Genomic DNA, 23,289 nt, shown 5'->3' on the forward strand with positions numbered 1-23,289 from the left:
GGGGCTGTGGTCCTAGATGTATAATTTTCCCAAACCCTGTAATTAAGGGATTCTTGGGATTGAGGAGCCAGCAGACTTGGAGAATGCTGAAGAAAGGAAAGGAAACTGAGCAGTATGTGTTGCTGGCATTTTTGATGCCAAGTGGGCTGTTGGGAAATGTCAAGGCTTCTGGTAGGCTTGTACTTGGGTGAACACATGAGAAGCAAGGGAAAAGAACACACATGGAGGCAGAGGTATACCAAACTCTTTCAATGCGGAGGTGTGTGTATGGGGGTGCTGGGGATGGAGAATTCTCGTGTTACTGCCAAGTTTTTTGTCATGCAGTTTCAACCGATCTTGGAAGTTCAGCTGTGAATGTGTCTGGATTGCTGTTAGGGTGGATTTTCAAGGAAAATAAAAGAAGCTACACTAAGTGCTGCTGATTCAGTTAGTGGCAGCTTTTGCCACTAGTCATGAGTACTTCTGCAGTATCCTTGTACCCTGTTGCTGAGGGTGCTCTTCCAGATCCAGTGTAAAAATGGGACTCTGAGTTTTATCTGACTAATATCTTTACTCTTGAATAAAAAAGTCCTGGAGGTCCTGTCATGCTATGACCTGTGTATTGCACTATCTGTTCAGCATTTGGTGTTCATTTGAATCCTTGCATCTTGACCCAAACTGTTGTGTACTGGTGTGTGTGTGCTGTTGAGTAGCATTCTGGGATGTCCATATGTGTTTAGATAAATGTGCTGGGATTTGTCTCTCAAAAAAAAGTACTTTGCTTATATGTAATCTTCTAGAATGAAAGGTGTTGCAGAAATATCTGCACCTATTTATTAACCCCTCTCTTGCTGCTTATTTCCTTCCCTCTTCAGATTACACACTTACAGTGGAGGCGGTGAAATTGAAGCCATTCTTTGTAGCAGGCCACACCTTTGAAATGACATGCAAAGTGTCTTCGAAAAACATCAAGACGCCACGCTATTCTGTCCTCATTACAGCTGAGAAGCCACTAACGGATCAGTCGAATCCCAATGGAACCACTCGCATAATCTCCTTGAACCAGGATTCAGTAGTGCGGCTGGAAGACTGGAAGGACCAGACTCGTGTGGATGGCGTGGTTCTGGAGAAGGTCCAGGAGAATGAGTTCCGCTACAGGATGTATCAGACCCAGATTTCTGATGCTGGGCTGTATCGCTGTGTGGTGACTGCGTGGTCTCCAGGTGGTGGTGGCATGTGGCGTGAAGCAGTGAATGGCTTATCCAACCCTATCCAGATAGACTTCCAGATGTCAGGTTGGTACAGAATCTGGCAGCTGTGTGTCTAAGCCAGAAAGGGAGAGAGTTCTCTGACACTCTCCCAGTGGTTTCCATGTCTCTGGGAAATACCTACTCTTTGGAACATGGAAGGGGTCTCCAAATGGTATGATGGCTGAGAGCTTTGCTTGTCCGCTTTGGTGGTACATTGTGTCCTTTGTGGTATTGATTGTTTACAGAAAGATGTTTAATGAATTGGCTTAATCATAACCCCTGGGTTTTTCTTTACTAATGCAGCTTTTACGGTCCTGCAGGCTCAGAGCTGGTTCTCAGTATGGAATAACTGCTGCCACATTTGCCAGTTTTATCACTAGATTGCTGTTAGGTGGTGGCTGCTCTGGAAGAACATTAATATAAAAGTAGATTACTGTTCCAAAACAGACTCGATTAGCATAGCATTAAGTTGCCTGAGCACACCTTCCTGTTGATGTAATTGCAGAAAATGGTCAGGTCAAGGTAATGGTAACATTTCGGCCATCTCAGCAAGTGTATCCTGACACTGGAAGACCTTAGAGACCCCTTGTGGCTGGACTACAAAGCTCCACAAATTGGGGGAAATTTCAGTATCAGAAGTGCATCCTGTTCCTCACATCCTTGCTGAAACTCTCAGCTTCAGCTGTAACGTAGCCTGCCTGTTGAGATTTTTCTCGAGAAGCTTGCTTGTCCTCGTATATTGTTGGGGGGAGGGAGAGGGGGACTGGGTTGGTTTGGATCATCAGAGATGCATGTTAACACTAACTTCCTATCATCCTGCATGGGTGGGAAGTACCGCAGAGTTGTTTTTATAATGGTGGTGCACTTACGAGTGAGGGGCTCATCTCATCATTTGATAAACCAAACTGGTGACTTCTTGAGCAGTTTTGAAGAGCTCTCGGTGTAGCCCAAAGGTGCATCCTATGTTGGAGCTCTCTAGTTAGCTGCTTTATCTCAAACCTTTTGCACTTCCCCATTCCTATTCACAAGCACAGCTTGGGAGAAGGTCTCCCCTCATATCCCTTGTTCTTCATGTGAGTTATTCTGGTTATAATAGTGGTGCTGCAGGGTTTTTAGATGTGTCTGTGACTAGGCAAGAGCAGCCTGACTTCTGGTTGCATCCATAACTAAGGTAATCATTCTCTATGAAGTGATTTCTAAAAACTCAGTCGTCTTTATACTAGGCACGCTGGGAAAAGGACAAGGGCTGAGCATAGGGGGACAGCCTTGCAATGAGGATATGGCTTTGTAAGAAGCTTTGAAATGTAGCATCCTGATACAAGCCCTAATGAAGATGCAGCCTGACCTAAGCTGGCCAGAGAGAGGACATTGACTCAGCTCAGTGCTTCTCTCAGTTCTAGGTAACTTCTGGTTGGCTTTTTGTTTAGTTTTATGGCGAGTTACTGTTCTGAAAATAATCTGTTGTTTGCCTATGCTCCAAATGCCTCTTAGAGCAGCACTGTCACAGCTGAGTATTGCTGTATACTTGTTGTCTTCTCAAGATGGTTTAATGGGCTACAGTTTTAGCCTTATTTCTCTTGGTATCTGGGTCAGACACAGTGGGAGAGCAGCATTTGCAAAAGCGTGATGCAAGTAATCAGCAAGAATGAAATCTGTCCCAGACCCCGCCCCTCCAAGCTCTTACGTGGAGGCTTTCCTGCACAAAAGTGGTGGTTGGTGACTCTCCCAACATTGCTCGCATTATGTCACTTTGAACTCCCATCCAAAAAGTTTGGTGGTGTGCTATTAATATCCATGGTTCAGGGGGAAACCTGTGAGCTATGCAAGGGAGGAAAGTGTGCATGTTGCAGTCTTGACTACTTTTTGCTGTCACTCTCTACTCTCAGCCTCTTCACCCAGATAGGATTTCTGGCCCATAGAGCGAAGAAAGGGAGGCGGCCTGTAGCACTGCCCTGGGAATGTGTGAATTCCAGTAGCAAGGCTGGAGCAGGGGGAGGGGTGGTCCTGAAGCCCTGTCAGCCTTTCATTCTTTACAAAAGAATGAAGAGAGAAATGAGATCCCAGGCACAATTTACTGGAGAGCTATTTCCCAAAATAATCTTGGCATGTAGCAAAATCTGGCTTGAAAACCTTCCTTTCTTCAATTGGTGGATGAACTTTGTGTCCTTCAGTGGTTACTCGGATATCCTTGCTGGACATTCATCTCTGGGCATGATGAGGACATGTGATGAGCACCGTTAGAATGGACTAACTGTGGAATTACTATTTGGAAAATTACTTGGAATCGGGCGTACAAGACAGAAGATGTTTTGTGGGTGTGTTACATTGGTTTTGTTTGCTGAGGGTGTACTGTCTTTGATGCAAACTGTGACTGAGTCAGGGAGCCAGAGATAAATGGTAAAGTTGTTAAGCAGCTATAAAAGCACAGCTCAGATATCACGCCCTTGTCTTGCATCCTGTGGTACAGGCAGCTGTCAAACTTGTTCTTCAGAAAAAGAAGTTGGTGCCAGATTTTCCCTTACGGGAGTGGTGAAAGGCAGAACTGCTGAGGTAGCTAGTGGTTTCTAGGGAGAATAAGAGGCTCCCCAAAACTGGAGGGAAGATACTAACAGGAGAGAGTCAGAAAAAGCAGAGGGGCATGCAGCTCTCCAGGTAGCTGTAAAACCTGGGGAGCACTGCTCTGCTAAATCCTGAGTTAAACAGGTGATGAATAGCCTGTGAGTGGTTCCCTAATAGTGCAATTGACTTGTTAACAGTTTTCCCAACTTTTGGGGGTTCTCAGAGTGTAAGAGAAAGGCATTTTAACTGTGACTGTTGGGGGGGGGGGGGGGGGGGAGATATAATAAGGCAGTACAACTTTGAAAAATAGAAGGTATTCCAGTCTCCTCCGTGCTTTGAAGGCTTGGACTTTGACAGCATTTTTCAGCCTGTACCATGAGGGATGAAGTGAGGAGGTGATCAATACGGAAGCAGCATTTTCAGCAGAAGGAAGCCCTTAAAGGATTTTACACGAAGCTTTTAGTCACAGGAGGAATTTCTTTCTTGGTTGTTTTTATTGATTCCTTTTTGATAGGGCGTGGGGAGGCTTGATAGAATTGGAAATCCTTTCTTCCAGTTTGACTCCCTCCCAGATCTCTGAGTTGAGTGATGTTTCAAGGAGGGGTTTTTAGTGTGCATATGCATTGTGCAATGTGATCTATCTGAATGGCAGGAGGCCTGTAAGCTTTTTATATATGAGCTGGGGACTGCGCACATGAAACTTCAGTGTTTCCTGCCACAATAGGCTTGAAATGTGGCAGTGCTCTGAAATGTTTTTCCATGAACATCTGTGGAAAATGTCTTGCTCAGATTCTTTCCATTCAAAGCAGAACTTGCTGGCTGCAAGCAGAGACCTCCTCTCTTCTTTCTCCACTTGCTGTTGCAGAGGGACGTATTTATTCCATTTGGTTAACGATCTGAAATCTTAATGTAAAGGCATTTGTTTGAAACTTCCTGAACTAAAAAATGAAATGTGGATTTTGTCCACTGAATTATATAAACTGGAAGTTGGGGGGTGGGGGTGGTGAGGAGGAGCCTAGTAGGTCATTAGTTTTCAAATATTCAGTCAATAGCAGATTGTTCTCTGCTGGATATATTTTAAGACCAGAGAGGATCTTGCGGATCCTCTGGTCTGGCCTTGTGAATAACATGGATCACTAGAGTAATTTCATAAAATGAATGCCTGCTGTATGTCCAGTAGCTGTAAGCAAACTAAGCTTATTTGGGGGGCAGGGGGAAGCTGTCCCTTATGAAGACTTTGATACTCTTCAGTGCTTTTTTTTTTTGTTTTCCCAGTCTAGAACAGAAGTTCTGCTATCTCTTTTTCAAAGGTTGCCCAGTAAAGCGAGGGACAAGAGCAGCTGCCAGTGCTTGTCTTGAAATTTTCTCTTAATTTCATTGCATCATTTCTGCTGAAATGCAAATACATCCTCTCTCCTCCTGAACTATTGGATGATGTATGTGTGCATAGCCTTTCTTTCAGCCTGGAACACACTCGTCTTCTCTTCCTTGCTGTTCTGAAGCCAGTGTATCAAGACAGTTTCTTGTAAGACTTGTAATCCTATGCACCCAACCTGAAATCTCTCACTTGTCTTCTGGTAACCTGGAGGTGTTGCTGCAGTGGCAATGCCTTTGCACTGCAAGGGCTGAGCAGTGCATGAGAGAGGCTGTCTCTTTTTCATGCTCCCCTTTGCCTGCAGCCTTAGCTGAGCTGGCCAGCAAAGGTGGGAGTCAAACAGCTGGGAACTTGCTTGAGATCAGAGTGCTTAACTGATGCAGGTCTGTGTCCTGCTATCTGGTTCACATGGCTCCAGCTGGCCTGCAGCTGTTTTTTTTTTTTTTTTAATGCTGAGGCACCTGGTCTCTGTGAAATCCACCTGGTTTATCCTGGCATCATAAATTCTTCTTTGGCATTCGTCCTTTAATTTTCTTTCCCTTTTACCCTGAACCCAGCAACCCAGGTTAGTGTTTAGAGTGTCTTTGTCCACTATACGCTCACAGGGATTTCCACAAAAGTGACTTATTTTCCTTTCCCTTGATGGAAGCAGGGAGAAGGAAGCTTTTAATCTCATATTGAGAAGTAAGGTATGAGAGAGAACCATTTAGAGCTTGGCTGTGCTCTGAGCTGGCTCCCCCTGTGCCATTCAGCAGAGGGCAGAAAGCTCTGGAGAGGCAAAAATAAAAGAACTTTAAGGGAAGCATCTCAATGAGATCTTCAACTCTGGATTACATCTGCATGTGAGCTCATTGCACAGCAATGCATTATCATGCACTTTGGAAGAAGCTGAGATAAACGGGGAGCTGCTGAAATATGAGCTGAGTATTAGTGTTGAACTTGCAGTTGAAATGAAATGATGCCCTGCAATGACCCCGAGAGATACTCAGTTTCAAGAAAGGAGAATAGAAAGATTCTTAAAGGAAAGAAACCTTAATCATGGAAATGAATGAAGAGCAATACAGCAGAAACCCTTTGGCAGGAAAGGCTGGTATTTTCCAGCCACTCTTAATGGGCAGGAACATGCTTTGTCATTGTGTGCCTTTGTGCCTGCGTGCATTAATTTGTAGCTGGAAGTAGAAACCACAGACTGAGCTACCGGGGACTTCTTCCAGTAACAGCTATTATGAGGCTTGGGGTAAAACTTGTTAGGGAACAGCTCCATGAAGAAGCAGGGAGAGGGCAGGGGACTGGAATAGCGTGGGTGAAGGAGCTCATTAGCTGGAGAAAGGCAAGTCATGGGATTCTCAGTTCAAGAGTGAATGATTTGGTGCCAGGGCAGATATGAGTAATATTTTGGAAGACAGAGAACTTGTGGGTTGCATCAGGTTTTTTTCCCCATTGTGGTCCATGGTGCTGGCTGATTGCAAGTAGGGAAGCTGCGTGCGGTGTTTGCAGCCTCCCTGCTGGGTCATGGACTGGGTGCAGGCTTCTTGGGTGGAACAGCCTGCTCTGGATCTCTGTTGCCAGTCAGATTACTTGACCTTTCTCTGCTCTGCTTGTTTGGAAAATAAAGCTAACTCTTGTCTGTGGGGAGTCTATACCTTATTTTTGCAGAGAAGTACTGGCAAAAATGATAGAGAAAAGGCGAAAATGTCACCTAGGACCTGGGTAATTAGGATCTCTTCTGTTGTAAATCTAGATTTTAACTGGCTCTTGGTTATTCTCCCTCCTTTTCCCCTTCTTTTTCTTGCAGATTTAAGGTGTTTGGATTACTGAGCAGGGAAGGAAAGCAGGGAGGATCGGGTGGCATCAGGTAAATAGGGCTCAGGATGTTTTTTATTTTTCTCCAATATGTAAATCCTTAAGCTGAGTAGATTAACTCAAACTTGAACTCCTCCTTTCCACCCTGCAGCCTGTTCAGTGTGAATCTAATTGAGCACAAAAGTAATAAACCAAATTTGGTGCAGCTTATAAACGCTTCTTCCATTTACGTATGTGGAAGAATTTGCAAAACACTTTTTAGCTGGAACCTATATCACTATAGGATTTGGAACCTGGAGTTTCCTTCCTGGTTGCATGAAATCAATGGTTTGAGCAATGAGATCTGCCATAAAAGGAGACATTCAGAAGAAATTACACCAGACAGGGCCTGATCCTGGAACCTGGTTTCTCTTAAAGCACTTCTAGATTTGTACTAGTAAACTTCTAACCTCAGTTTCTTCACTTTCTGTTTAAAATTATATAGTGTTTTTCAAGCATTCAGAAGTCAAGAAATGCTCTGAAAACTCTTTATTCCTGTCCTTACTGCAGATGCTTTTTAACATAAAATTGTTATTACTCTAGTAAAGAAAACAACTTATTTTAGGGTTTGTATCTAAGCTCACATATGGCCTTACTACAATGAGGAACAGAGATTTTGGCTTAGTTTAAATCAAAGGTCCCAACAGAAGATAGCAATTTAGGGGAAGGTTGATGCTTAGCTCTTAGAATTGGGAATGCTGGTTGGTTTTGTAAATCTGTGCTCTTTAGTTTCCATATTAGCTGAGGGTATGACATGTATCTTCAAACCTGAAGTTATTAAAATCCAATTATTTCTCAGCTTTCAAACTCCTGAGAAGCTTTCCTACACTTAACTTTGCTTTGTTCTTGATGAGCTTTACAGGTCATGCTTGATCTGTCAACCCTGCATTTGAAACTGAATTCTGGCTTGTTTATTCTCATGAGTGACCAGTAGGTGCCAATAACAGTATTTCAAACTGTTAAATACAGGTGGCAAGGTGAGCAAAGCCACATCATCTGTTATCTGTAGAGTTCTATTTTTCTCAGTATTAATGTAGCATGAACTGAGATTTCATTGAAGGAGAGCTCATATCACCTCCCCAACCCTTCCTGTGACACTGCAAGTGCTTGAACGTGGCGATGCTGAGACCCTGATAGTCAGTGTCTACTGCTAGTTGCCTGTTATCACATGCCTGCATCTGTAAGCTTGTGATTGAGTGTGTTTTGTTTTGGTGTGTTTTTTTTTTTTGTCTTGGAGGGTAGAAACTTAAGAAAAGCACTTGGGTTTTGTGTGCCAAGCCCTGCTTGGTGGAGTCTAGATCCAGGACCTCTTGAAAACTGCGGTGTGATGATGATGGGGGGAAAAAAATCCCAACAGGATCCCACACCTTGCAGAAGGTTTTTGTGTCACATTTGTGACCTCCTGCGAAGTCCTCAGGAGCCTTGAAAATGTGTCTGGAAGCATCCTGTGTTTGTTCTGGTGCTGTTTTTTGCCCAGGTGCTTTTCCTGAGCCTGCAGGTAAAGCAGATGTCCAGTGAAATAAGGTGATGGTTTCACCTGTAACTCACTAACAAACACTGGTTTGCTGCTGCTTTTTTTTGAGATTGGCATGCAGCTCATTCCTGCTTCTCTCATCTTGCTGCCAGACAGGTTCAGTTGAAGCCAGAGTAAATTGTTTAAGCTGGGGACATAAATCAGGCAAGTTACAATCAGGTTAAAAGCACTGGTAGGTTGGGTTTTTTTAGAATAAAATTGAACAAAAACATGCTGTCCTTTCATGCCTGAGGGCAGCCTGAGGCCCAGGGCATGTGGGCAGAAGGCCTGAGATACTTCCAAAGAAGAAAGATGCTCCTCCTAAGAAGTTGCAACCACACAGTTTTCAAGACTGAACTAAGAAGCTTTCACTGTAATGAAACTTGCTTAGGTTTAAAAAAAAAAAAAAAAGAATTGTTTTCCCTCTTCAGCTGGAGAGGGAAGAGCACAACCCCGACACATCTCTTGACTGTTGAAATCCAGTTCTTCTAGCACAGGACAGTGAATTTTCCCTGGAGGTACAGATGTAATTTGCAGGAGTTGTACCCTGGTAGGGAAATAACCAAAGGGAAATAACTGTTTGTGGCTTACCAAGGGGAAGTACTATTATGAAATGACAGAGCAGCTGCTGCCTAGTAGCAGCCTTCTTACTGCTCAGGAAGCTTTGACTTTTCGTGTAGGAGGCAGGGTAGAGGTGCGCTTGGTGACCCAGAACTGAAGAGTATGTAGGGAGTGCTGCACTACCATGATGCATGGCCTTTCCTGGCTGAGTGACCAAACAAGCTTAGCTTTTACCCTCATGACATTCAGTGGCCAGGAATGCTCAGACTCCACTCTGCATTAGTGGTTTGTTGGCGTGCCAGGGTTTGAAGCCAGCGCCTGCTGAATGCAGTAGATGCCTGGACTTTGGATAGAGGCTGAGGAAGCAATCAGATTAGTCTCTCTCCGTTTCCCCAGAAAAGGATCCCATCATGCTGAGCTTAAGTTAGGGCTGCAGCCTGCTTGTGAAGTCACTACCTGAACAGCTGAACTTCAAAGCGTTCTGGGTCTCTTGTGAAGTCACTACCTGAACAGCTGAACTTCAAAGCGTTCTGGGTCTCTTATTTCCTTAAATATGTTCTAGCATGAGCATGTAGGTGTCTCGGCTGGTAGTCCCCATGTAACTCTACTGCATCTCCATTTATCCTTGCTTGGTGGGGTAACTTGCAATCTTAATTTTTAAGAGAGGGGACTTCTAGTGTCAAAATGGGTACAAACTTCTGGGATTATATGTCTACATACTGCTCTTGTGTGCAAAGTACAACTGCTTCTGGGGCAGAGAAGAGGGCTGCAAGAAATTTATGGTGTAACAAAGAGCAGCACATTGTGCCTAGTGGAAATTGTGGGGGGAATTTTGGAAGCCACAGAAGTAATTACTGCACTGTAATTGGAATTCATTTCTTAGTGTGCTGTGTAATCTCTGCTGACCAAAACAAGCAAGGCCCTTGTAGTCTAGAATAATCTCACCAAAAATGACAGCTCTAGCTTCACGGTACATCCAAGTTTTTTTCCAGAACCTCACTTTGGAGGTGATGTGAGTAAGTATGTGCAGTGTGGTGAGTTACCAGCATAGCTTTCCACAGAACCTGTTGGGAGGGCAAGGGACACGTGGGTTGTCTTGGATGATTTCCTTAAATGTTCTCCATTAAAAACATTGTTTGCCACTGATCTTCACTGGATTTGAAATTTACAGTTCCTGTACTGAAACAGTAGCGTGTAAGGATGGAGGAGGGCAAATCTGCCAACAGTTTTTCTTTCCTCCCAAACCACTTTTCTGTGCTTCTTGCTGTTGCTGCTGCTGTCCCAGAGGTAGCTGAGCCAGGTAGTGATAGCAGCTAATGGAGTCCAGGGAGGGTAAAAAGGGTTACTTCTTAATCTAGAGTCCCAAGTTCATTCTTGGGTTCCCTGGCCCCTTCCCCCAAAGCCATCCGGGAGGCCACCATTAGCATCAGCTTTCCTCCTACTCATCTCCTTAGCCTTCTTTAGTAGAGAAATCAGAAGGGGTATTTTGACACATTCTTCAGTTTCTGCCCTGTGAAATAGAGAGTACTAGCGGTGCTGGCATATCTGAGGAGTTGTGGTTTTGTTAATTTTGTACCAGAGATGTAGTTGTTGTCAAAATTTGGGGAGGTTTTGTTTTTTAACTTATATACCTCAGAAGTCAAACACCACATGTTGTCACGGTGTCTGAGCATTTCATAACAGCCTAATGGTTTTCATCAATATCATCACTGCTTTGCAACTGAAGGGGTTACTGTTCCCTTGGGCTTTGAGACATCTTCTATAGAAGCAGCTATCTGTGGCAGAGCCTGAAGGAAAACCCACAGAAAAGTGTTATCAGATGCACTTCCTGTATTGTCCGTGTTTCAGTTCTGTAGCAGAACCATCTGTATTGTTAAAATACTGTTTTGCTCTAACTTGAATTCCTGTTGACAGCCTCAGCCAAAAAGATCTATGCTGGATTAAGTGGAAGACCTGAACTTTCATGCTCTTAGAGGAGTCACCAGTGGAAGACAGGCTCCTTTTGTCCAGGACAGTAGAAGGCAGACTTGGGCAGCAGCGTCTGTGTTGGGTAACAGTTTGGGTACTTTGTCTTAGTGTAGGAATTAATGTCTAAAAATGGCTAACTATTTTGTGAAAACTTGCGTGATTGCTTACTCCTACGTCAGACCTCTGTCTTCACAAACTAGCAGAGAATACTTCATGCAAGAAAGGTTTTGGACACTGAAGAAAAGCCTGTCATGATTAATTGTGGTTACTCTTTTCTAGGTCCTGTGTTTAATGTCTCGGTGCATTCTGACAACCCGACGATTTACCAGGGTGAACTGGCAGATTTGATGTGTATCGTCACAATGGAAGGAATGGCACTTGAGCCAGGTATTTTGGTAAAATTATTTTACTTGTAACTCATTTGCCTTCACCAGGCAGACTAATGCCAGCAGTTACAACCCTATGTCCTTTGAGTGAGGCTGGAGAATTGAGAACCAGCATTGAAAATCCTATAGAACTAGATACATACAGGAGAGCATGTTTGCTTTACACAGCCCAATTTAAGAGAAGGTTTTTTTGTTTCACATTTTGAGGGGAGGGGGAAAAAAGTGTTCTTACTGCTAAACCCCACTGTCCTGTCTGCACCAGCTGACCACACTGCTGGCAGTCTCAGCCTACAACCACTAGATGGGCCATGAAAACTATTCCTGTTTCCTTTAATTGGGAATGAGGTCCATTGGCAAAACCTGTTAAGAGAAAATGATCATCTGTAAACAAATCTTAAAGTCATCTGGCCAGTCAGCTTCACGCTTCAGAGTGAATTTAAGGCTTAATGTAAACCTAAAAATCACAGTAATTGACTACTGCAGCCTAAATGCAAAAAATGAATGTTTATTGCTGATGCCTTCAAAGGTGAGCCTCCTTTTTTGTGTGGAAAAAGAAAGAAACACAGTACCTAATTGCTGCAAAAAGGGTAGTGAACACTTTAAAAGCAAATTTTTATGAAGAGCTGAAAAGTGCAGAGAATAGCTGAAAACCTAGCTGCTCGCCCAGCATTGCCTGAGCTGCTTTTCATCAAAATGCTGTGAGAATAACTGTGGTTATAATACCCAAAATTTGGGTTTGGAGTGAGCTTAGGGGTTTTTTTAAAGTAATTTTTTCTCTCTCTGAATATAAAAATGTATTTAAAATAAATCTGTAAAAATGTATGAAAATATAAATATATATATCTAAGTATAAAGATGTCATGATTCATGTGAAACTTAGAAATCTAATCGTAAGCTACTACAAAAAATGGTGCTGTGCAGAAAATATTACTTACAATGTAGTAGCTGGTGAGATTGAGTACCGAGCTTAGTAAAGGCCCATCACTTTGAAATTCCAAGATGTCTGTTCTGCATTAAATCTGAGTGTAGTGGGGAAGCAATTTGCTAGATTACAGTTGTGTGCTGCCTGTGAAAAAATTATAGAAGTCTGTAGATTGTATTATTGAAATGCTTGGTAAGGAGGAAAACCTGAGTAAACTTTATTGCTGTCAAAAGATTCATAGCCTGGGATATTGGACGCAGTAAGCAGCGACGTATGCCTGTATGTATACCTCAGCCTGGCCCGCAGTTTCTGCTCAGCAGGAAGCCTCTTCTAAACTGAGGTGTGCCCAGGCTCTTACAGGTATCGTTGCGAGGCAGTACCCAAAGCAGCTGGCTTCCTTTGCAAAGCAATAATTGCTGGCAGGGAGCAGCTGCTGCTTCTGCTGGTGTTCGACAGCTAAAATAAGCTTGGGGTTGCCTTGTGAAAGAGGCCTCAGCATCCCTGACTCGCTTAAAACTTGAAAAGAGGCCACTTAGTAACAGTGGGGCTCTCCTGCCAGTGCTCTGCTGCAGTTGGGTTCGTGATGGTTTTTTGTGCGTTTCATAGCTTGAGACTGGGAGAAGCACTGGCAAGATAAGGATAATCAAAGGGATCAAAGTAAAAAGGTGTCCTCTTTGAGGAGCTGCTCATCAGCACAATTAAGTTTTAACTGAACAACTTCACAAAGGTTCATGGATGCCTGTTGAATTGATAGATGATGCCTGGAGTTGGAAATGGCACTGTTTCCAGCGGTCATGAGCAGCCAGTGCAGAGTTTTAAATGTCAGCACGGTTATCTGTTCCATAGCTGGATAATGTCATTTTGAATGTGGCAGATCTCTGCTTCTGTGGTGGTTTTTTTGTTTGTTTGTTTTGGGTCCTGTGGGTTGGGTTTTTTTGAGTCTATAATGGGGCAGATGAGGCACAGGCAACAGATACGCCTAGAATGGAGTAAAGTATGCCACTATGGCAGGTTTTGAAGGAACCTTTCAGTCCATGCTCTCAGCCTGCAGTTTGCTGAATGAGCAGGATGGCCTAACTAGCCATGCTGTGTGGAGAAACCCCATCTGGGCCTTTCATATGGGCCTGAGAAGCTGGCCCCTCTCCAGTCCTTGCTGGTCCTCTGGATGAGACTGGCAGAAGAGCTGCAGGGAACAGCTGGAATCTATTGCAACATCTGTGGGGTGTACAGACTTCCCTTGTCAGTCTGCTTTCTTGGCCTTGGGAGGTGGAGGGGACTAGAGCAGTGGGATAACAGAGCAGGTTAGGTGAAGAAGGGTCTTAAGGACTCATGATAACAAACAGATGTAGTTCCTCAGTAGTAACCTTATTCCCCTGTATCGTGTCTCTGATCTGTCTCTTTGCTGAGTCAGTATCACAATTTAATTCACAACTGGAATGGAGAACTTGCTTTTTAAATGAGTGCCAAACATTAGACAGACTGTGGAAATAACAGGGCTGTCTCATCCCAGTGGGGAAATGAGTCATGTTGTTAGGGAAAGCCTACACCAGGTAATCAGATGAACAGAGCAAGAGTTGCCAGCATCTCCTAGAAGAAAACAGATGACAGCAGTACAGACATGGTCTTTCTATTTGGGAACATGATGAGAAAGGAGAGCAGAGCAATTGCAGTTGGCTCTTCTGAGGGGCATGATGGTTTCCAAAGGCCATCTACTCTTCTGGTGTCAGACCTGCCGCACGCTGTGTTTTGGGCTCTCTTGTGAGCAAAGAAGGATCAGGGAATTTCATAGGATGTCTTCTTAAATGCACATCCAAAACACTTTGAACGCACTTGGTATGCCAGCCAGCTCTGCTCTTGTACACATAGGCACTCGACTTTGCAAGCATGCATGCGAATTAGTATGTATGCTTCCTGTAATAAGCTGAGGTGTCAGGTGCCACCTCTTCTCCCTCTTCATATACACAGTCAGAAAAATAAAGTACTTCCAAGGAGCTGAGGAAAAGTTAAATGACCAGTCATCTTTGTCAGTGCCCTTCTTTGTCATCTTTAGATTGATCCGTTTGTTTCTGGAAGCGTTAACTTATGGGTTGGACCCTTGTTGGGTAGAGGCAATTCATAATACTCTGTGTGTGTGTTTGTGTGTACCCACCCTGTGGGAAATTTTTAAAAGGATGGAAACGGTTTTGGCGTGACTGCTGCATGCTTTAATTTCCTCTGCTTCTTTGAGACCGTGCTGAAATGGAGTGTGTATTACTAAGCTCAGTAACATGGCAGCAACTGCTCCATCTAAAGAAGTGCTACTTTGGCTTGGCAGCTGTGGTTGGTGTTTTGAATTGATATGAGGGGAGTATGTGTGTGTCGGGGGGAATAGTAGTTCTTCTGTGCCCTGAAGATATAAAAGCTGCTTCTGATACTTCTGTTGAATACACGTTTTTCACAAATGATCTCTCGAGACTTCCCAGATCACCCCTTCTTGGGCTATGTGCTTAGGGATTTAAAAGTATTACTTACTGTGCCTGAAAGGAGATGGTTTTTTATCTGCTCCAGACAGACCCAGTGGGCACGCTGGAGAATTTAACAAAACCAGCTTGTTTACCTCTTGTATGGCTTGAAGTGGTTTGCTCAGCTCTCTAGGAAGCCCTATTCAGCCTCATTTAAATGTAGTAAACAAAAAGGGTCTCAAAATTGTGATTCAGCACTGTAACAAGATGCTGAGAGAGCTCCATTCTAACCGGTGGAAGTGTATTGTTCCTAAGAGCTGGTCTAGAAATAGGATTCCCTGTTTTGAGGAGTGATTGGCCAGGGAAGCAGCTAAGACCCAGACAGCTTAGTCCTGTGTGTCAAATTGAAATGTGCATAAAGATGTGCTTTATGCGTTGATGATCCTCACTAACTGAGGAGGGGAGGATGCACAGCACCACTGTTACTCTGCTCACAGAGCTCTGAAGCGTCCAGCTCCCAGTGCTTTGTGTTCCTTTATGAACGCAGCTGAGTTGCATGCCCTGAGGGCACCGAGGTCCTTGATGGCCTTCTGAGCTTGGCACTGGGATGTTATGCTTTCCTCTAATGTGGGGCACCTTGTCCAGGTGTCCCACACTACTTACAACATTGTGGAGCACAGAGGGAACCAGTGGAAGAAAGCTTTGTAGTGTTAAGTGTGAGTGTGGTTCTTATGGTTGGGTTTGGTTTTTGTAGACTGGGGACAAAAATTGTGAGAGTGACTGGTCAACATTGTGCGCACTGGTACAGATGCTTTTGGGAAGCCTAGTGTGTGACCAGTTTTATGTCAGTAAAACTACATATTTATTAGCACTTGGGACCTGCTAGGCATGTTCATCACTGATCTTTAGAGAGCACCTGACTATGTCCTGGTTTTGCTAAATTTTCCTGTGTTTTTATTGCATGAAAACCAGAGATACATAGAAATGAATTGGATGACTTTGCTGTGCTAAGCTATTTCAGGGAGGATAGTGACAAAGAGTACTTGGAGCCAAATCCTCCCTCTGACTGTCTGTAGTGAGTCACTAATTGCACACTGTGTATACTGACTAATAAAATATGTTGGCATAATACTGTTGTCCCATGTTGTAATTATGGAAGATAGATTCAGCTATTTCAAAATGACAGCAAGTGCCTGCACTCATCTTTGTATGTGGAGGGAAGGGAACCTCAAATTAACTGAGACTGAAAAGGAGGAGTTCTTCAAAGGTAGCAAGTTGCCTGGGAATCTGAAGGCTAGATTCTTCTTTTTAAATCTAAATTTATTGTTTAAAGCTAAAAGCAAGTGCAATGGTGTGTTCAGCTTAGTTGGACTTAGCCTGAAAGGTGTCCATATGCTCCTGTGGTACCTGGAAACACAAGAGCTAATGGCAGTCTTGATGATCTTTGGAAGGAATTGGTTGTTCCCAACATGACTGCCTGCGGACCAGTGCTATTACCGTATTTGGCATAAACAGGCAGCAGAGATGAGGAGTAGTTTATAGAAACAGAGCGCTCTCCAGCAGAGGCCCTGTTTCCCACAGACAGTTGGATGAATACACAAAGCAGGGGTCAAAGTTTGGTGCCGTTAACTGAACATGTGTTTATGGTAATTTTTATTAACTTTAATTTCAAGGGAAGTAGTCCGAGTGCTATGCCAAGTAACTAATAGTAGTATTTGTAGTATGATAGGCAAGAGAGATTGTTGGGAGGGCTGCTGGTCCATATGACCTATGCTGACGCCCATGTAGGACTGGGAAACCTACTCCTGCTGTAGGGCTGCAAAACAGGCAGGGTGCTCTCTTGAGCTTCTGTGCTGTCACACGGAGCCGCTGGCCGTGGCCGGCAGGGCAGGAAACTGGCTGACATCTCAAAACAGTTTGATCAGCCAGAGACTCTGGTAGTAACATTTGCTTCCTCATCTTTTTGTTTTGTTTTTGAAGATGTGTGTAAACCAGTGCACCTTACAGGGGAATTAATTATACCCCAAACAGTGGATGGTTTTTGTCTGCAGTAAGGGATAATGTTCCACCTGGCCAGCTGATGCTATACTTCAAGTAGCAGAGCTGAGGATGTCCCTTTACTAAACTTTAAAATATTATTTTAATTTTAATATTATTTTAAGGTTCCCTTCCTTCCTGAAGTGTTAGCTTGCCTGATGGAGGCTTAAAAATTGTCTTCACTTATATCTGCAAAGAATTTGAGTACAGCAGCAGGCTTAGGGCTTTAATTTTTCCATTAGCCTGGAGATCAAATGTGGAAGTTTAGGAAAGAGCAAACTCAATTAGATGAAAGATCAGTTTTAAATTTCAGGTTGCTAATACTGTATTTTTCAGAGATCTCAATACTAGCAAATGGTGGTTTTATACATTGCCAAAATCATTGAGACTCTCTTAAATGTGAAAAGGTTAAGCCCTGTGCATACATTCTACCAGTACCCAAAACTCAGGAAAGAAATAGTAACCAACCTCTGTTTCCAGTTGGGTCCCATTGGTTTGCTTAGGTGCAAGGAAGGAAGACCTGTTGATGAAGCAAGTGAGCAGACTTTCCTGTCTATGCTCTAGGTCATGCCAGGTTTCAGATTCTGACAGTGTTGTTGTGCTCACATTAGCAAAGAATAGCAGTAGTTTTTAAAGTAGATACTCAGCTACATCAGCCTAATAGGGTTAAGACTGAGATCTGCTAATGGGATCAATAGGATCTTGCACGAACATAGAAAGAGCTAGATGTGTTGATGAACTCTGACTACCTGTCAGCTGTGTTAAATGTTAAAGATGTTGTAAATGCGTTTTATAGACTATCTCCTTGGGTGGTAAAACTTGTGCAGGGCATGATGCCTGGTGATGTGTGACAGTAACCCACAACTCTGGAAAAAAAAAAAAAAGTATAAAAGCATTGTGGTCAGGCTTTGCTCCTGAATGTTTTGTATTTTTGTAGGTAATTTTTTGTGCTCTGTGTAGAATCTCTATTTTAGGCAGATGAAATGTAAGAAAGGAGTCTTTGGGAAAGAGCTGTCTGACTTGGTGGTAGTGTAGGCCCTGCATGAAGATAGTAATTGCAAATCACTCTCTGCTAGCAGATACTTAGCACTTCCAATCCCTTTTCAGTGTAGGTTCAGCATAGTTATAGAACTTATGACACTAGGCCTGCTTGGTGAAAACTTAGATCAGAGATGAAATATAAATTTTAGAATGGCAGGCCAGGAAAGCAAGTAATCTCCGATCTGTTGTCCCTGTAGTAAGTTACCCTTTCTGTGCAGCTACATTCTTCATGCCAGTGGATTTCATTGCAGTTCACTGCTTGGAACCTCCCAGAAAGGATGTGTTCAGGACACTCTTTTTTCTTTTTTTTTTCTTTTTTTTTTCTTCCACTGTTAGACCAATGTTGGCTATGCTCCTTGCAGAATAACCTTTCTGTTGAGAAGTGGCACTGTGAATACTCTTTGGAGCTCACCAACATGTCTGAATTCTTCTTTGTCCACAAATGCAGATGATATGTCCTTTGATGTCTCCTGGTTTGCTGTGCGCTCCTTTGCATTGGACAGAGAGCCCATCTTGCTGGCCTCGCTGGACCGGAGAGGGATTGTCACGCAAAGCAGGAGAAATGGGAGCAGTGATCTCAGCCTGGAGAGAATCAGCCCACTGGAATTCCGTCTCCGTGTACATGGCTGTGAGGACCATGACTTTGGGAACCACTACTGTGTAGTGACCCCATGGGTGCGATCTGCCACCGGCGTATGGCAGCGGGAACCTGACATCAAAGCCAAACCCATCTTTCTATCTGTGAAAATGGATGGTAAGAGATTACAATGTGTGTTATGCAATTTTTTTTTTTTTTTTAACACCTTGTTATGTCTTTCTGTGACAATTATTCCCCATGGCTATTTTTAAAGGTGCCAGTGATAATCTCATTAGATTTTGTTACCCTTTTCTATTGTTTGCAACTTCTGATTCCAGATTCTGTAGACTAGGTAGGCCTGAACAGATCATACTCATAAGACTGGAGTGTTCTCTTTCCTGATCGTCTCTTGGTGATGTTTTACATAGCTGGGGCATCTTTCAGTCAAGGCATAGTAGTCTCTCCAAGTGTTAACCCTGCTGCTGCCTGCAGGAGGAAGCTTTGGTTTGCAGATGGGGCATGCTGAAGTAGAGTCATGTTGTGGTTAATATCAAAGCTGAGAACAGAAAGTCAGAGCTCTGACTCCTTCCTCCCTCTCCTAACCACAAGATGTGCTGCTCCCTGCACTTAGTGCCTTGTCTGCTTTCCAACGTGAGTTGCAGGTGTTGCTAGACTTCATGAGAAGCAAGTTGCACACTAGAACCTGCATTCAGCACATAGCTAAGGAGGAAAATTAATGCAGGAGGGGTTTTGAATTCGTTGCTTTCTTCTCAATATTTCCAGGAAAGGTCATATTGGGAAGTTCCATGAACTTGAAAGGAATCCAGTTTTTTCTCTCCCTACTGTGGAGATAACTATTATAACTGTACTTTCCAAACTCCTTACAGTTCCTGACCCTGCCTTTTAACTGAGCAGTAAGTGCCTACAAATCAAATTTCTTGTTTGGTACCAACTTTGGAGGTTGATTAGACAGGGTTGCCGAGTGGCAGTGAATATACTGTACAAGTAGTTCTAATCAAGCAAAGTGTAAAGGAGTCCACTCCTTGCCGTTTGGAAACATACTACAAAGAGTGCATGCACAGTCTGCCTCTGATGGGGAAACTTTGCAGAGCTTTTGTTTGGAGGAACAGGTGATGGAATACCTCTGGAAACTAGCTCTACTTTGCTGTCTCACTCCAACGTTCCTGTTGTGCTTCCAGCCTCCCTGAGGCTTTGAAATGGTGGAGGAAGAATTAGGGTGAGGAGGTAAGGGAGTCCAGTAAGAGACTAATTTTCCAAACCTCAAAAGACAGAAATGAAGAAGGAAAATTAGTGTAATTTCCTTCTGGAATAATTAATCTGCCCATGGCTGAATAATGTGGGATTTTCTCCTTTTTTAGGCAAGAACAAATAATGGGGATCTCTGAATTTGTCAGTGATATCTAATGACTTTGCCTTCCTCTTTCAGTTCTGAATGCTTTCAAGTATCCCCTGTTGATTGGCATTGGTCTGGCCACTGTCATTGGACTCTTATCCTGCCTCATTGGCTACTGCAGCTCTCGTTGGTGCTGCAAGAAGGAAGTGCAGGAAACAAGACGAGAGCGTCGCCGGCTAATGTCGATGGAGATGGACTGAGCGTGGGAGCCAGACACTTGCATTTCGAGAGAGACTCACAGGGCTCTTGGACTGTGCTGAGACACTCACTCACAGGCCCAGACAAGACAGTGTGTTTCCTCTCTGATTTCAGCCTGGACCTCAAGCTTCTCCTTGTTACACATCATGTCCTGAGAGCATTCAGGCCAATTTAGCGACTCCGAGTTCCCCTTTTCAGCAGCACTTTCTGCATAGGGATCGTGTCCTTCTAATGTGCAAACTGTCGAGCCTTCTTTCAGCAGGGCCCTGTGACAAAATTCACTAAGGTTTTTTTGGTTTTGTTTGGTGTCTCCCCCCGTCCCTGTCCCCCCCTCCCCTTTCTTGGTTTTGAAAAGATGTCCCTGTATGAAAGCATGATGGGCAGGGCAATGGGTGGGAAAGGGACTGGTAGAAGTGTTAGACTTTTGTTGTATTAACCAATCTACTATTCCCCTCTACCCCCATCACACCATTCCCCTTCTCTGTCCACCTTGGTATTTCACAGACTTCTCTGCGTTGGATTGAAGGCTGGAGAAGGTTCCTCTGCTGGTGCCTCATGAGACTGTTCCAGCAAAGAATTGGTTTATGGTTGTCAGCATGCCTTCTTTTCCCTGGCTTTCAAAGGGTTTGCAGTTACATAACATAACTTGCCTGGAGGTCTTTGAGACACTTGCTCTTAGCTGTGGTGAATAGGGGCTAACTTGGCAACCCTGAAGAGTCAATCCTCAGACAAGTGTTTGTTGGATGTCTGCTTATGGCCACCTTCTCCCCCACCCTTCCGCTGCCTTTTCTCCCCACTACAGCTGCTCGTGTTGTGCCTGAGACCCTGTTCTGCTTGTGGCAGGGGGCACATGGTGTCTAGGAACAAGGCCCAGCCTTCTGCTGGCCTTGGCAGAGAGGTGGGACACCTTGCCCCACTGGTGATGGTGTGACTTATGGGGGGGGGGGGGGGGGGAAGAGATGGATCTTTGTCTGCAGTTGGCCCGCTTGATCATGTTTAGAGAAGACTTGTAAACTATGTATTACCAAATGCACAGACCAGACTCTAGTGCTGCTTCTGCCGGTCACTCGGTAACCCTTGAACCAGTGAGCAGAGTCTGAGATCTGCAGTAGCTGAAGTGCAGCTCAGGGTAGGAATAGGAGCAAGCCCAAGAGGGCAGTAAGAATCCTTCAGGTTCCAGTGATTCTGGTCTTGTGCATGGGCCTGCAGCAAGGCTTTCCCCATGGGTTTGAGACCTATTCCTAGGTGCTATAGTATAGAAGTCCTGCTTTGGTCTTCCACATACACTGACCTGGCTCCTTAGTGGGAGCAGTTCCTTTTCCAGGCAGTTCTGTCTTCCCAGCATAGCTGGTGTTTTAAGCAATAAAAGTCAGAATAAGGATACTGTGTATAAACAAACAAGGAAGTAGGACTGTACTGCAACGTGATGTCACAGCCAGTGTTTGGCTCGCATCAAGAAGGGTGAGAAACGTAGAGTTGAGGCCAGGGCTCAATCCCTTCTAGATTTTTTTTTTTTTTTTTTTTCCAAGATAAAAGAAAAGATGCTAAAGGAGAGCATCCATGGAAGGTAGTGGCTGTGGTGTGCTGTTGCCAAGCTAGACATTCGTTACATATTCGGTCTGCTTCACTAATAGCTCATCCCACTGCATATTCCAGAGGAGCTGCAGGTCTAGTATCTGTGCTATGATGGCTTCATTTTGCATTAAGTGTTTGTGGAACCTTGCACTCAACACTGTTGCTATCCCGAAATCAGGCTTTTTTTGCGGTAAGTTTTCTTTGTGTGGGTTTTTTTTCCTGTCTTGCATTGTGACCTTTGTTCTGAGGCTGACACGAGGGTTTTTTCTAGAAGGCTGTTCTGCTTCCCGCATGCAAATGTACATGCAGTCACATACATATACGTATGTATGCATAGAGGTGTCCAGTGATTTTTTGGAAGCTGAATGCGAGACATCCTCAAAATGGACTTGATTTGCAGAGTTGGGGCTTGCAACTTGTTATTTGACTCCCTAAGACATTGCATGTAGTGTTCCAAAGACTGGGACACCCAAAACCTATAAACCTCTGGAAGACTTTGGCCTGAACATTCATAGCGACTTTTCTTTCTGGCCTGATGTTTTCATTTCTGGAAGAGCTCTGAAAAGGCCTTTGTTGCAGGCAGATGTAGAACAGGACAGAAGCAGTCTCTGCCTTCCACTGTGAAAGCCCAGAAATCTGTAGCGATGCTTTCCAAAGGAAGGGAGTTGAGGAAAGGATTCACTCAAATACTACTTTGACAGCGAGAATTTTTCGTCCTTTCCCATCTGTCTGCTGTAGTGAAAACTTGCTTTTTCCTTGGGTGTTATGAAACACCATTCTGATGTTTGAGATGCTGTCTGTCCTTCCCGCACTGATTTAGCAGCTTCTTTCCTGCATTAACATCCGCTTTCTTTGCGGAAGGCCTGTGGCATTGGGGCATCTTGGGAGGAGTGGTAGTGGTGGTGAATTTCGAAGCACAGCATCAGTCACTTTCTGTCCTTGTAGACTGACTCCTTGTTTATGTGCTCTTGGTTAAGTTTTAGGGAGAGAGGATCATGACTGTCATGCAATAATTAGGGAATGAACGAGCAGGGAACCGCCAGCTCTTCTCAAGCACACAACATAGCACACTTTCTCCCTACTGGAAAAAACTCAGGGTTATTTTTGTCAGAGCTCCCTGCTCTAGTGAAAGGTCCCCATGTCCTTAGCTAACACTGACCTTCCTTCATGGCCCATAACAAACCATCTTTGTCATTCTAAGTGAAGCAAGTTCGCTGCTAGCTCGTACCGCTGCCAGCCCCTTGGGAGGCAATGCTGCATCCCCTTCCACCCTGTATTTGCTGTAGCTGGAAGGTTAGAAGCTGAGGGGCTAGACTTACCCCCCAGCTTTCCTTCTACTTGTGCCAACTTTGTATTATCCCCCTTTTTTAAAATAGAGTGGGAATCTTATCTCTAATGAAAAAAAAAAAAAATCTAGGTCACTTTTCATGTTTTCTATTATTATTATTTCCTGTGTGACCGGGGTTTGTGTGAGTGGAGGTGTGTGCATCTGGTTGTGTATTAAACCTGCAGAGTATCAGGAGAGTAAGCTGCCTGAGATGCAGTGCAAGCATCCATATCCTCCCTGCTGCAACCTGTGGTATTGTCAAAGTATCCTAAGGGCTCATGTTGATCTTCCTCTGTTCGCATTGCCACATCTCCTGGTTAAGCT

General features: G+C 44.0%; 1 protein-coding gene across 1 annotated transcript in view; it reads left to right on the forward strand.

Moving 5' to 3' along the window:
- The window catches only part of PTGFRN (prostaglandin F2 receptor inhibitor), a 66,338-nt gene extending 46,273 nt beyond the window's left edge, over nt 1–20,065 (forward strand). Inside the window, 4 exon segments of the mRNA XM_075712019.1 lie at nt 855–1,274; nt 11,327–11,434; nt 18,323–18,628; nt 19,899–20,065. Coding sequence (XP_075568134.1) covers nt 855–1,274; nt 11,327–11,434; nt 18,323–18,628; nt 19,899–20,065 — 1,001 coding nt within the window.
- Nucleotides 20,066–23,289: the final 3,224 nt, after the last annotated feature.

This window comes from Pelecanus crispus, chromosome 1, assembly GCF_030463565.1.
Source record: "Pelecanus crispus isolate bPelCri1 chromosome 1, bPelCri1.pri, whole genome shotgun sequence".
NCBI classification, from domain to species: domain Eukaryota; kingdom Metazoa; phylum Chordata; class Aves; order Pelecaniformes; family Pelecanidae; genus Pelecanus; species Pelecanus crispus.